General features: G+C 48.2%; 1 protein-coding gene across 2 annotated transcripts in view; it reads left to right on the top strand.

Moving 5' to 3' along the window:
* The window catches only part of Clrn1 (clarin 1), a 45,681-nt gene extending 38,328 nt beyond the window's left edge, over positions 1-7,353 (top strand). The window contains exon 3 of one of the 2 annotated variants that reach the window (XM_045131909.1): positions 5,085-7,353. In XM_045131909.1, the coding sequence (XP_044987844.1) occupies positions 5,085-5,110 (26 nt within the window). In that variant the 3' untranslated portion in view covers positions 5,111-7,353. Of the gene's footprint in view, positions 1-1,497; positions 4,020-5,084 lie in introns of those variants that run through there. The other variant, XM_004655909.2, reaches the window with a different exon arrangement.
* The last annotated feature ends 6,129 nt before the right edge of the window (positions 7,354-13,482 follow it).

The following is a 13,482-nucleotide window of genomic DNA, read 5'->3' as shown; positions in this document are numbered from 1 at the left end:
TCGCCTCAGGACACATGACCCACCTGCCAGTGTCCGGCCATGCTGAGACCCGGCCCGGCCTGTAGTCACATCATTATAATCTCACTGAGCCATGAGATAATGGGGGAAATCGTAGCAGCGAGTTAAACAAAATTCACGTCGACTTTTCTCACACGCAGAAATCTAGAGGTTAAAGCCCAAGTCCAGCCTCATGGCTCCTGGTATCTGAGATTCAGATTTCTTCCATCCCTCACTCCCGGCCCCCGTGTGTGTGTGTGTGTGTGTGTGTGTGTGTGTGTGTGTGTGTGTGTATGTGAGTGTGTGCATGTGTGTATATGTGGTGTATATGTGGTTGTGTGTATGTGTATGTGTGTGGGAGTGTGTATGTATGTGTGTGGATGTTTATATCCGTGTATGTATGTGTGTTACATGTATGTATGTATGTGTGTGTACATGTGTATGTATGTACATGTATATGTCTGGGATGTTGGTCCTCATCTTCTACCTTCATTGAAACAGGGTCTCTCTGTTCAAACTGTCAACACCGGGCTACCTTGCCTGGGAGCTTCAGGCTTCTCCTGTCTCTGCCTCCCCTGGCCAGAAGTGTGCTGGAAACATAAAGAGGCGCGCCACTGCATAGGCCTCAAGGAAACAGGTTCTGGGACCCGAACTCTTATCGCCAGGCTTGACAGCAGACACTTCTAACCACTGAGCCGTCTCCCCAGCCTCTCTCTTATCATTCCATAGCCTGTGGCTTCCGTTCTGAGATCACCTAGTCCACAAGGTCTACTGGAGCCATCACCTAGGCATTTCAGCTAGAGGAAGGAGGGAGTGAAGGGGCAAAGGGTGGGCCCCGACCTCTACACTTCAGGAAAACTTTCCTGTTCCTATTCTCCAGCCACTCATCCTGGCTGGGCAATGGTGTCCTTATTCAAGGCAGTCACATGCCCAGCTGTAATGGAACTTTGATTACAAAGCAAGAGAAGAGAGAGCGTCTGCACTGACACTTGATCCAGGGCTTCCTCTGGCCTGCTACTCCTCTGGGCAGCTGTGGCCAGCTTGGCGTGGGGGAGATCCTGGGAACCCTTCTACGTGGGGCCCGGACCTTTCACGAGGACATGCATAACTGACATGTATTCTGTACCGCCTTGAAATACTAGAATTGATTGTCTTGAAGTGACATCAGAGTCATTTCTGCTTTGCAGCCTGATTTGGCATTGTGCTTGCAAGGTGCCCAGCAATTCAGGCTGTAGCCTTTAAGGCAAGCCTGATTCTGACTGTCCCATTCAAGCCTCCACCTGTCCCTCCGCACTCGCAAATCTTCCCCCCTTAGGGCCTCAGTCCAGGTGCAGCCACTCTCAGGTGGGAGGATCGGGCTCAGGATGACAAGTGTGCAGCTATGCCTTTTTGAAGGGCGCACGTGGGGATGATGGTAGGGTCTTCGGGTTGCTCACTAACCCTCTTCTCTGCCCCCCACCATGCATTTTCCCAACACACTGTTTGTTTCTCGGGTTGCAGGCTCATGCGGCTGCCTCGTCATGGCACTGTTTGCCTCTGAAGTGAAAATCCACCACCTCTCAGAAAAAATAGCAAATTTTCAAGAACGGACTCATGCCTACAAAACGCAAAATGAAAACTATACCACCTCATTCTGGGTAGTTTTCATTTGCTTTTTTGTTCATTTCCTGAATGGGCTCCTCATACGACTTGCTGGATTTCAGTTCCCATTTGCAAAATCTAAAGATACAGAGACAGCTAATGTGGCTGCAGATTTAATGTATTGAAAAGGCAAATGTTTCTAGAGCTTCACAACTAAGGAACTGGACTTGCTTTGGGCACATTCAGCCAGTGTTAACTTTGTCCACACTTTGAACCAGCACCAAGTCATTCATAGTAACATTCATGGACTATGTACTCAGACCTCCTGCTAGAAAATATGGAAAGCAGAAGGAAGGTTCTAGAAAGTCATTTTACCTGGTGAGAAATTCCTAGACACAAGCTATGTGCCAAGGCAGTTGACTAGAATGGACCAATTGTTACTCCTATTAATAATGGAAGAGCAAGAGCTCTGTTCCATTATGGGAAATCAACAGGTACATGGAGAATGTCTTAATTTAAAAAAAAAGAATACTATTTCTGATTATCCACATATTTATTGCCAAGTGCCAGAAAACAGATGGGCTTACCTTCTTAAAGTGATAAAAATACAAAAAGAAAACCTTTGCTGGGCGTGGTGGCAGAGGTAGGAGGATCACCATGAGTTCGAGGCCATCCTGAGACTACAAAGTGAATTCCAGGTCCACTTGGGCTAGAACGAGACCTTACCTCAGAAACAAAAACAGGAAAAAGAAAACTGAAAAAGAAAGAGAGGAAGGAAGGAAGGAAGGAAAATGTTTTCCTCCTCCTATGTTTGAGCCCCGCCCGGGTCAGCCGCAGTGGACCACGGCGGTGGAGTCGGCGGAGGATGAGGAGGAAAGGATCACAGTGCAAAGTGGTGCAGTGTCTCACTGGGCCGCTGTGGGCTTAGCGTCCCAGGCACTGGCTCCCAATCAGGAAAAGTATCTGAATCCAGGGATCAGGATGACATGGTTGAGTCATCGCGGCCTTTGCTGGCTGTCATGCAGCATGAGAACAGCCGATCATCTTCCTCTGCATGACCCATGCCACTGATCTTATGGTGACCAAAGGCCACCAGGGAGCCTGGGACTGAGGACTAGTCAGCCTCAATCTGCTGCGCTTGCTGGAGAGAGCTCCGGGGAAGAAGAGGAGGACAGAGAAGACACCGCAGCCCCTGGACCCCGAGGCAGGTGCTTAGGACCCTCAGAGGAGGTGTTTAAAACAGTGAACACAGTCAAACAAACTTGGGACAATTGTTTAAAACGAAATGACTGACTTTGCCCCTTGAGCACTGTGCTGCTGGTGGTAGTTGCTGATACACAGAGCTCAGCACCCTTCTGGTTTCAGGGACCCAGTCCTTCCGTCACAGGTCAGGACACCTGAGAAGTTCAGTCGCGCCACACCGTCTGTCCACGGGGGAGCCCTCTGTGTGGTGATGGGCTGGTGCCCATATGTGGAAGCGTTCCGCTGAAATGTGCAAATGTTCTCTCTGGTGGCTGCAGAGGCATGGGGGTGACTAGGACCACCCGGAGGAGGGCTGAGCCAGCCGACCGCCCCTCTGGATCTCTCCCGTGACCCGTTTCTTCCTCCACTCGGAGGCCTGGAGAACTGCTTCCAACACTGGGCTGGCTTCTTTAGAAAACAAGTCTTTGGTTGTTCTCTGTTCCATGAAAACAGAAAGACTTGGAGGAAGCATGAAAATCTGATGAGGACCTCCAAGGCAGAGCAACAATAGTCCTTCCACTTCGGTGGGAAGTAGAGGAAGGGCTGATCCAGATTCCCGAATGGCCCTGCACATGGACACACACACACACACACACACACACACACACACACACACACACGTAGAAAACACAAGGAACAAGTCATCGGAACACTCACAGCCCACTGTGATAGCTTCCCCTCTCACAGACGCAACGCCTAGGGATCACTCTTAAGGCAAGGGACCTCTCCTGCTCCTCTTCTGTGGGGATCAAAGGCCCTGGAACTGACATTTTCCTGCTGTGACCTGCAGGAGGTGGCCAGCATTCTCACAGGGCCCCCTGCTGGCTGTGGGGTGGCAAGCACCCTGCCACATATGTTCCCAGACGCCCACAGGTCAGCTTCTGGTGCTGCATGAAGACCAAGGCAAGGAGTCCAGTGAGGCCCTGCCCTGGCTCTCTCGGAACGATCTGAGCTGCGGAACACCTCCGCCACCCCGTCTGCGGCTCTCTGTACCCCTGCCTGGTATGGCCTCTGGCCTCAGATCCCAACATTCACAGAGACGAAGACCCGAGAATGAGCTTTCTGCCAAAGCAGCTGCGAAGTAAATAAACGCTCCTTGATTATGCTGTTGCTGTCATTCATTATTCTTTCCCAATGTGGGCTGATGTACCCGTTTTCACTATTCAAAAAGGAAATGCAACTTTGTATAAAACTGAAGATCAGGGGAAGCTAGCATAAAGAAGAAACAGAAAAGACTTACTTTTCTTGATCTTTGGTTGATAGTAGAGAAAAATATCCCTCAAGATCCCCTGGGTTTTATTTTTAAAGTTCCAATTTATTATTTAAGAAAGACTTTTTAAATTTCTTCAGTAAAATGGATGAGATTCCTTGACTACATAAATTGTTTTTAAAGATCACGTTATCTTAGAGTTTCAGTTTTCACAAAATGGTCTAAGAATAATTACTTATTTAAAAATGCTAAACGGAGCATGGTGGCGCATGCCTTTAATCCCAGCACTTGGGAAGCAGGGGTAGGAGGATCACAGTGAGTTTGAGGCCACCCTGAGACTCCAGATGAATTCCAGGTCAGTCTGGGATACAGTAAAACCCTGCCTTGAAAAACAAAACAACAACAGCAACAAAAAGCTAAGGTGAGCTTTGTAATGTGTCCAAGGGCACTGCGTGAGAGTGGGAGTGTTTGCCATGACTATACAGAACAGGTGTTCACCCAGTGCCCTGGGTGAGGCAGGGTTGCCGCTGGCTCCTGGGGCTCAGCGTTGAAGAAAGCCTTTTCCACCGTTCTGGGCCAGATCTCATCTGCAGACCCAGAGAAGTGTCGTTCACGCAGGGAGGTGGGTGGAGGCCACTTCGAGTCCAAAAGACAACCTCAGGTTTATCTGTTTCCACCTGCATCGAGAAGGCTCCCCGCCCCCGCTCCACACAGCTAGGCAGCAGTGCGTTGCTGGGCTTTCACCACCTGAGAGATGATGCCCTCACAGCTGGCATGACTAACGATTCCTCAGGAGACGACGGCCAGATGGTGTGCACATCAGGGGAGCGCTGGCTCCTGCCACACTGTGGTGAGCAGAGGTGCAGGCCTGTCTTCCCTGGCAAGCTCAGGACATCTGTGCATCTATTCTGCACACAGTCCCCCAAGAGGACCCAGGCGACAGGAAGACGCGCAGCTGGGCTTGTAAACCCCTCAATCCCGTGCCCACCTTGAGCTTTCACCCCCCCTTTTCTCTTCGTGTACAACAGTGTCACTTCTCATTTTCTTTCATCAGCAAACGGCTTCTGTGACATTTTCTAAATGGCCGCTTTGGACTAAGGAGTTTCTGCTAAGGTATCTCCAGGACTTTCCACGCACCAGCCCGCAGCTGTGCAGAGCGGAGACGGATGACGCGCTGCTGGGGTGCTGGCGGCAGCCATCTTGAATGAGACTGGGGCAGACGCAGGTTCTAGTCCTGCCAGGGCAGGCAAAGTGGTACCCATGCTTCCGTGGGCCAGACCCTAGCTGACTGTCTACCAGGAAACCATCTTGTTCCTAAGCCATATCACAGGGGCCTGACAAGAAGGCATCTCTGGCCAACCCATAAGGATACGGCACAGAAGCTCACCGGGAAGCAGGTGTGACGGCCGAAGCAGCGGAGCTGGGGTGCAGAGACGGACAGCGGGGCTCAGCAGAGACTGGCCCGACGTGAGGACGAGGGACAGCCTATCTGCCCTACTTGGGGACAAGCTAAGGGTTTTTTCTGTTGTTGATTATTTTTGGTACTTCTGGGATGACACCCAGGGTCCTGGCACATGCTTGGCACACATTCGAACCCTGTCCCCAGACCAACAAGCTCAGTTCTGTGCCGAAACCTCCCTTCCTACTGCAGCAGTCCAGATAAATCTGTCTTGCTACTTTGAACAAGGATGTGGTGGAAATTTTTCAGTTATTCTACCGACAAGCCACCCGTGTGTTACAGTACAGGTAGGGAGGATTCTGGACACATCGGACACGGGGTCCCATTCAGAGGCTCTCAGAGATTCGGCGCAGGGTCCGAACCCCTGAGCACAAGTGGGAGCCCCTGTGAGGACGCAGGGCGCAGGTCTGCTCCTTCAACCCCAGCGCGGAGGAGCCCATCTGCTGCTTACCGTGTCGCGGCCTTTTATGTGAAGAGGAGAGGCAGAGGAGGGACTCCTCTTTCTCTAGAAAGTTCACTTCCTCTTCTTCATACTATGGAAAATTCCTTTACCAGGGCAAAGTTGTTATAGTACAGACTTAGAATGGAGGCTACTGTGGCACCTGACTACAAACTCCCATTTCTCTCAGTGCCAGGGGCTGTGAGTGGAACCTGTTCTAACGACTAACTCTTCCGGGGGCCAGGACACAGAAATGGAAGAAATCACAATTGACCTCCACCTTGAGGACCATAGAAATGGCCAGAGATTTATAATCCAGCAAATATTAAAAACTTTTTATTTATTTATTGTTATTTTGCCAGTGATACAATTTTCTCGGGTTCTTACAGGAGAGACTGACTCTTTAGATCAGTGATGGGCTGAAGCAGGCAAGAGGCTCTCAAGCCTGGACTATGCAATCTCAGAGTAGTTTCACCCTGTATCAAGGAGAGAAAGAAAGAGAGCAAGGGAAAGGGAAAGAGAAAATTCTAACAAACAAAAGAAAGCAATGGAATTTATGGAAGGAATAAAATCCTGCATAGAATATAAGGACATTTGGTCTTCAGACCCCAGGTTTGTAAGTAGTCTCAGAACTTGGATGCTAATTACGACTCTAGCCATCATTATAGGACCCTGGGCAAAATACTATATTCCCAAAAGAAACAGCTTGCATGTTTGGGATCAGTTTCCACATCTGAACCAGGCAGCAATGCTGAGGAAATGCTCTGTGCCAAGGACAACGTGACCAGATACAGGGAACATTCAGTACACCGTCGGTCCCTCTACATATCGCCCCTTCCATGCGTATCTTTACCTTTCAAAAAGCCCAAGCTCTTCTTCATGAAGCAGGTGGGCTCCTCACAACTGTCTCACAAGATGGGTTAAGTAGGGAGGATGTCCTGTGAGTCAGTAAAGCCTTCGTCAAACCCAGGAAGATGAGGCTTAAAAAGGCTACACGCTGGCATAGTGCTAAACATGTTAAGCAGGCTGTTGGGTGAGAAAAATCATCCACAGACTGACTCAACTACTGAACAATTCTGCATGCTACATAACTGACTAGCCAGCCCATGCAATCATGGTATGGGGGTAAATGGTATGGGGGTAACTGGCTGCTCTATGACTGGATCTGAGACCTGTTTCCCAGAAGACAATACATGCCTGGTACTGAACCCTGCTCAAAACCTATGGTTGCAAAAGTCGTAGACCCTACTGGGGAGGTCATTAGTGTCAAATGACTGAATGGAGATACTGTGCCCACCAGACTGACCTCATAATGTGTTTATCCCTTACTGCTTATCACACCTGTAGTCACAGAGCCTTTTCTTCGTGGGTAACTAATGAAGACACCCAAAATTCACCAACGTGCTATGTCCACATGACCTCCACAAAGACATGATGGCACGTGCCTGTAATCTGAGCTCTTAGCAGGCTATTTTGGACTACATCTTGAGCTCTAGGCCAGCCTGGGCAACATAAGAAGAGTTTGTCTCAAGAAACCAACATAGGGTTGGAGAGATGATTTAGCAGCTAAGGTGCTTGCCAGTGAAGTCTAAGGGCCCAGGTTCAGTTCCCCAGTATCCACATAAGCCAGATGCACAGGGCGGCACAAGCATCTGGTGTTTGTTTGCAGTGGCTGGAGGCTCTGCCATGCCCATTCTCTCTCTTTCTATCTGACTATCTCTCTCAAATAAATAAAACATTTCTTAAAAGAAACCAAAATAATAATGAAGATATAAAGATATTTCTGAATTTGCAGGCCAATTTGGCCTGTGGGCAATAGTTTGCCGATACTAAATGCAACCCAACCGCTCATCTCTTCTAGTAGAATTAAACTAAAGACCAAAGAAGTGAATTAATTCATCCAAAGTTCTATTGCAGCTCCAATTAGAATCCAGCTTTCTTCCCTTGAAAGTGACTAAAGAACAGCCTTTCAGGAACGACATATTTAGGAACCACTTGAAAGGCTAAAGGCAGAGACACAGAGCTTACCCTCGGCCGTCTGCATTCTTAATGGCAACACAGAACCCGAGTGCAGTGTCTGTTTCCTAGTAACCACAGCCTTCCCGATGAACGATTGCTCTGACTTGTTATTTATAACTCATTTCCCAGTGGAGAGGGCGAATGGTTTGATTATCCTTCGTCGTAGGAGCTAAGGAAACCCTGACCCACCATCTTAGACGCCGGCAGATGGAAGGAAGCAGAGAGCCACACACAGCATCGTCCCTGTTACCAGCAAGGGTCACGCAACAGTGGCCACTGCCCTGGCACGCGTGAGGGTGGGTGGAGGGCTTGGAGAGAGGGAGGCAGTGGGCACCTTTTCATCACGAGCTGCTGCTGCTCCAGCTCCTGCTCTGCCTTGCTTACCAACACCTGGAGCTTCTGGCTCCTGAAATTGTATCCCTGAGGTTGGATTCCAGGGAACTTTCTTCATTCCACAAGAAAACCAAATGCTTGGGCTGGAGAGGTGGCTTAGCACTTAAGGCTCTTGCCTGAAAAACCAAAGGACTCAGGTTCAATTCCCCAGTACCCACATAAAGCCAAATGCACAAGGCGACACATGTGTCTGAAGTTTGTTTGCAGTGGTGACAGGCCCTGGCATGTCCATACTCTCTCTCACTCTCTATCCTTCTCTCTCTATGCTCTTTCTCTCTCTCTTGATTTTAGACAGAGAGAGGGAGAGAAAGAATTGGTGCACCAGGACCTCAATCACTGAAATCGACTCCAGATGCTTAGGCCGCCTAGTAGGCATGTGTGACCTTACACTTGCCTCACCTTTGTGCATCTGGCTTACGTAGGATCTGGAGAGTTGAACACGGGTCCTTAGGCTTCACAGGCAAGCACCTTAACCACTAAGCCATCTCTCCAGCCCAGTAAAATATTTTTTAAAAATAAAAATAAGCCGGGCGTGGTGGCACACGCCTTTAATCCCAGCACTCGGGAGGCAGAGATAGGAGGATTGCCGTGAGTTCAAGGCCACCCTGAGATGACAGAGTTAATTCCAGGTCAGCCTGGACCAGAGTGAGACCCTACCTCAAAAAATCAAAAAAAAAAATAAATAAAAATAAAATGAAATAAAATAAATGGGCTGGAGAGATGGCTTACTGGTTAAGGCATTTGCCTGAAAAGCCAAAGGACCCAGTTTCAACTCCCCAGGACCCACATAAGCTAGATGCACAAGGAGGTGCATGCATCTGGAGTTCATTTGCAGTGGGTGAAGACCCTGGCACACCCATTCTCTCTCTCTCTCTGTTTCTCTCTCTTTCAAATAGATAAAATTAAAATTCATTTTTTTAAAAAGAAAAAAATAAAAGTAAGTGCTTTTCAATCATTGGAGGGAGCACAGAGCATGATGAAACCTCACCACGGACAGGTTGTTAACAGAAGAGGCCCCACAGGCTGAGTGAAGAGAGGACAGGTGGAGGTCAGGCAGAACTGAAAAATTAAGAACCAAAGACTGGCACCAGAAGGAGGATTACCTGGGGCTTGTCTCAAGCTGTCCTTTCCAGTATTTCATTTACTCACTGTCAACCTGACTGCATCTACATCATGTAGGAGGTAAATCCCTGGGCATGTCTGTGAGGGAGTTTCTGGGTTAGGCTAATGGAGACGAGAAGACCCGCCCTAACAGTGGGTAGCACCATCCCACCATCCAGGTCCTGGGCTGAGTCAAAAGGAGAGACCAGCTGGGTGCTGGCAACCATCACCCTGCACTTGCTGACTGTGATGCCGCGTGACAGCCACTTCATGCCTTCCCACCCTGATGGGCCATGTGGCAGTCAATTTCCATTGTTCCGATCCTCTGGACAACCCTCACGAGTACAGATTGCAGCATCTTGCACTGTAAGCTGACATAAACCCTTCCTTATCCCTTGAGTTATTTTTTCCAGGGTATTATGTCACAACAAGAAAAGCAACTAATGTCTTTGCCCAGAAGGGAAGTGACCGCTCAGCCCATGCAGCAAACCCCGGCCCTGTTACTCACTGCCTAAAGACCAGTGTGGTGCCCCAGTAGCCCCTAAAACAAAGCGACGGTAAAATGCAGAAGTGGAAACCCCAAGGCCCACATATTTCTGTATACTTCACGCCCCAACCATCTAGGCCTGGCCCAGGGTCTCCCAGTCCCATCATTTCTTTCCACTCTACTCTTCGTATCTAAGCACCTGGCTCTGAGTCTTTGGATGAAATGCCTAGGAAAGCAATGGCTCCCGTGGAATGTGGGGAATTGCATTCTTAACTCCTGATGTTCCCCAAAGTGGCCCCCTCCATCTGGAGAATACTTGCCAGCATGAGAAGAGAAAGAAAGGATGGTAAGACAGAGAGACGTCCCCCCTGTGGGTAGAGGGTGGGCAGGGATTCATCATGAGCTTGTATTAAAGTTTCTAAGTGAGGGCTGCAGAGATGGCTTAGTGGTTAAGGTGTGTTTGCCTGTGAAGGCTGAGAATCCCAGTTCGGTTCCCCAGTGCCCATGTAAGTCAGATGCACAAGGGAGCGCATGCATGTGGAGTTCATTTGTAGTGGTTGAAGGCCCTAGCACATCCATTCTCTTTCTCTCTCACTGTCTCTGTCTCTCTCAAATAAATAAAAATTAAATTGTTAAAAAGTTTCTAAATGACCTGCTGTTTGTTTGTTTGTTTTTGAAAGTAGAGTCTCAATCTAGCTCAGGCTGACCTGGAACTCACTCTGTAGTTCCAAGCTGGCCTCAAACTATTATGTTTGATTAAACATCCTCTGTGGATTAAGTCTACAGAGCAATGGGAAAATAAATAAACTATAAATAGCAAGATATAACATGTTCACAGTAGAATCTCAGCAGAGGCATCAGATGATTCCTATTTCATAGCTGAACAAACTGACGCACAGACAGACTAACTCCTCCGCCCAAGGCTTGTCAGCTAGTGTGGTGGTTTGAACATCAAATGTCCCCCAATGCCTTAAGGGCTTGTGATGGAGCCTCATGTTCAATCCCCAGCGGGTGGCAGCTTTGGGGCGGAGCCCTGCTGGGGGCGTGTGACACTGGGGGACCTAGGTGCTTATTAGTCCAGCCTCACGGGGGGTTCAGTAGTTTGCTCCCCCTCGCTGCTGCCTCCCAGCCGGTGGGGCAGGATGTGACGCCCACCCTCTGCACTGCCCTGCTTTCTCCACCATGGTGAGCCTTCTCCTTGACACAGTCAGACTGAAATAAAGCCTTTCCTCCCACCATCTGCTCCTGGTCAGGTGTTTTGTCCCAGTGATGTGAAGGTAACGGAAACAACTAGGAACAGGTGAAAGCAAGATCCCAGGTTCCAGTCCCCAGGACCCACGTAAGCCAGATGCACAAGGGGGCATATGTGTCTGGAGTTCGTTTGCAGAGGCTGGAGGCCCTGGTGTTCCCATTCTCTCTCTTCGTCAAATAAATAAAAACAAAATTAAAAAGGAGTAGATGGAGGCCATGCTGTGACCCACACTTTTCTCGTCCATTCTCTGTGCTTACTGGCCACCTTCTCACAGCTTTGTCCCCTCTCTGTGCCCCTTCACTACAGAGAACAAGAGCCCATCTCACTCAGCTGGCATCTGGAGGAAACACCCAGGTGTGTTCAGTAAGCCCAACAGAGTGGTTTGCTGGTGACTTGTCCAGTCACCAGGATTTATGCTTATACCTTTAAAGAATTCTATGTAAGTTAGGATAAAAACAGAATCCAAATACACATATTTAATAAAGATTCTGAAGAAAAATGGTCTTCTTAGTTGAGCCCCTTTTCTGATTTGGAGTCATTAAATAATTTAAATGGCAGGTCCAGAATTTATTTTTTAATATAGCTTCCTAAACAGGAAACTCCAAAACATTGCTCATCATTATATTATTTGAGAGCAAGGATCATGTAATTTTTTTTTATTTCTTTTGTGTGCTAACGGCGCCTAGTAAATATTAAATACTGATGTCATCATTGAAACTATAAAAATATAAGAGGGAAATAGTAAGACCTTTTATTTTTTTGGAATAAGGAGGATTTATGGCAAGGGAAGGGCAATAAGAAAGGATTTATTTATGCCTCTTAGGTTTACAACAGGAATACTAAATCTGGAAGACATTTATGAGGGCCGTGAATATGAAATGGTTAAAGCATCATCCCAACTTAGACTAAGCAGCTGGTGGCATTGTGTCCTCCAGCCAGACGGGGGAAGTCGAAATCCACTTCTGTGTTATTTAGTGCCTTGCTGGTTTTAAGATCCTGGCAATGTTATAAATAACCACTCACCTTGGCCCTGATCACACTCGTCACAATGAATTCATGTGACCTCTTGGCTTTGACCCCTTAGCATTCCTGGGGGGTTAAATAACTCACATCCAGAATGTTTGTAGAGAAAATGGCCTCCTATGAAGGGCTCGATTTTGAAATCCAGTCATCAAGAGAGGAGAAAAAGTTTGCTGGCGGCTACTTACTTGTTTTTGAGAAACAACCTTATAGTGTTTGGGATTCTCCAAAGAAACATAACCTATGGACACACACATCCACAGACATGCATAAACACGCACACACACATTTGCACACGCACGTGCGTGTGCACACACACATACACTGGCTCATGGGACATGGGGTCACATGGTCTGAAAGCTACAGAGCAGACCAGCAAGCTAGGCTGCAGGGAGGAGCTGACACGGTAGACTAAATCTCAAGGTTGTCGGGGGCAGAACTTCTTCCTCAGCTGGCTCCAGTCTTTTCCCTGAAGGCCTTCATGGAGTGACTGAGGCCTGCTCCTGCTCCTGTTGCAGGGCAATCTGCTCTGCTCGGTGTCTTACACGTAAATGACACCGGCAACCAAACATGCCCTCAGAACCACCCAGGTTTGTGTTGAGGTGAGCGCAGTGTGGGTACCGCAGGCTGGCCAAGCTGACATACAAAAGCCATCATCATGACCACCAATGCTCTTATCTAATTTTTATTATTAATTTGTACTTACATGCACACACGAGGCCTCTTATCACTACAAATGAATACCAGAGGCCTTGGGAACTGAACCCAGGCCGGCAGGCTTTACAAGCAAGTGTCTTTAACCACTTAGCAATCTTTCCAGGCCCCCTCCCCACACAATACTCTTTATTATGCCAACTATTGCAGTTTTAATGCAATCAGCTAATAGGACTTTTAGGTGTCTCCCTGAAACGAATCAGACCAGCCCTTCATCAATGTTGTAAGGTTTCTCTATGCTCAGTTTCACACTAGACATCTTTTGTCCAGTGTCTTCCTTAGCCTGTGTAATTTATTTTACGTGAGCAGGATCACTTTCGCCCGCCTTTAGCAGCATGATGCTGTGCCACCAACCCTCCCCAAGAGACATCCCAGAAGGGCCTATCACATTCCATCACCATGGTATCTCTCATCAACTGCATTCTCTCTGATGCTTTGAGACCACAGAGAAATAGAAATCCTTTTGTTTATAAGCCGGCGTCTTAGATTAACCATTCATAGTGCCTAGATGATGAGCAACATACACGAAGTATTCCAGCTCTAATGAAAGTTCAGTCAAGAGCTGATG

Source organism: Jaculus jaculus, chromosome 12, assembly GCF_020740685.1.
Source record: "Jaculus jaculus isolate mJacJac1 chromosome 12, mJacJac1.mat.Y.cur, whole genome shotgun sequence".
Taxonomy (NCBI): domain Eukaryota; kingdom Metazoa; phylum Chordata; class Mammalia; order Rodentia; family Dipodidae; genus Jaculus; species Jaculus jaculus.
Note: the sequence above shows the minus strand (reverse complement) of the source record. Positions and strands in the feature narration are given on the sequence as shown.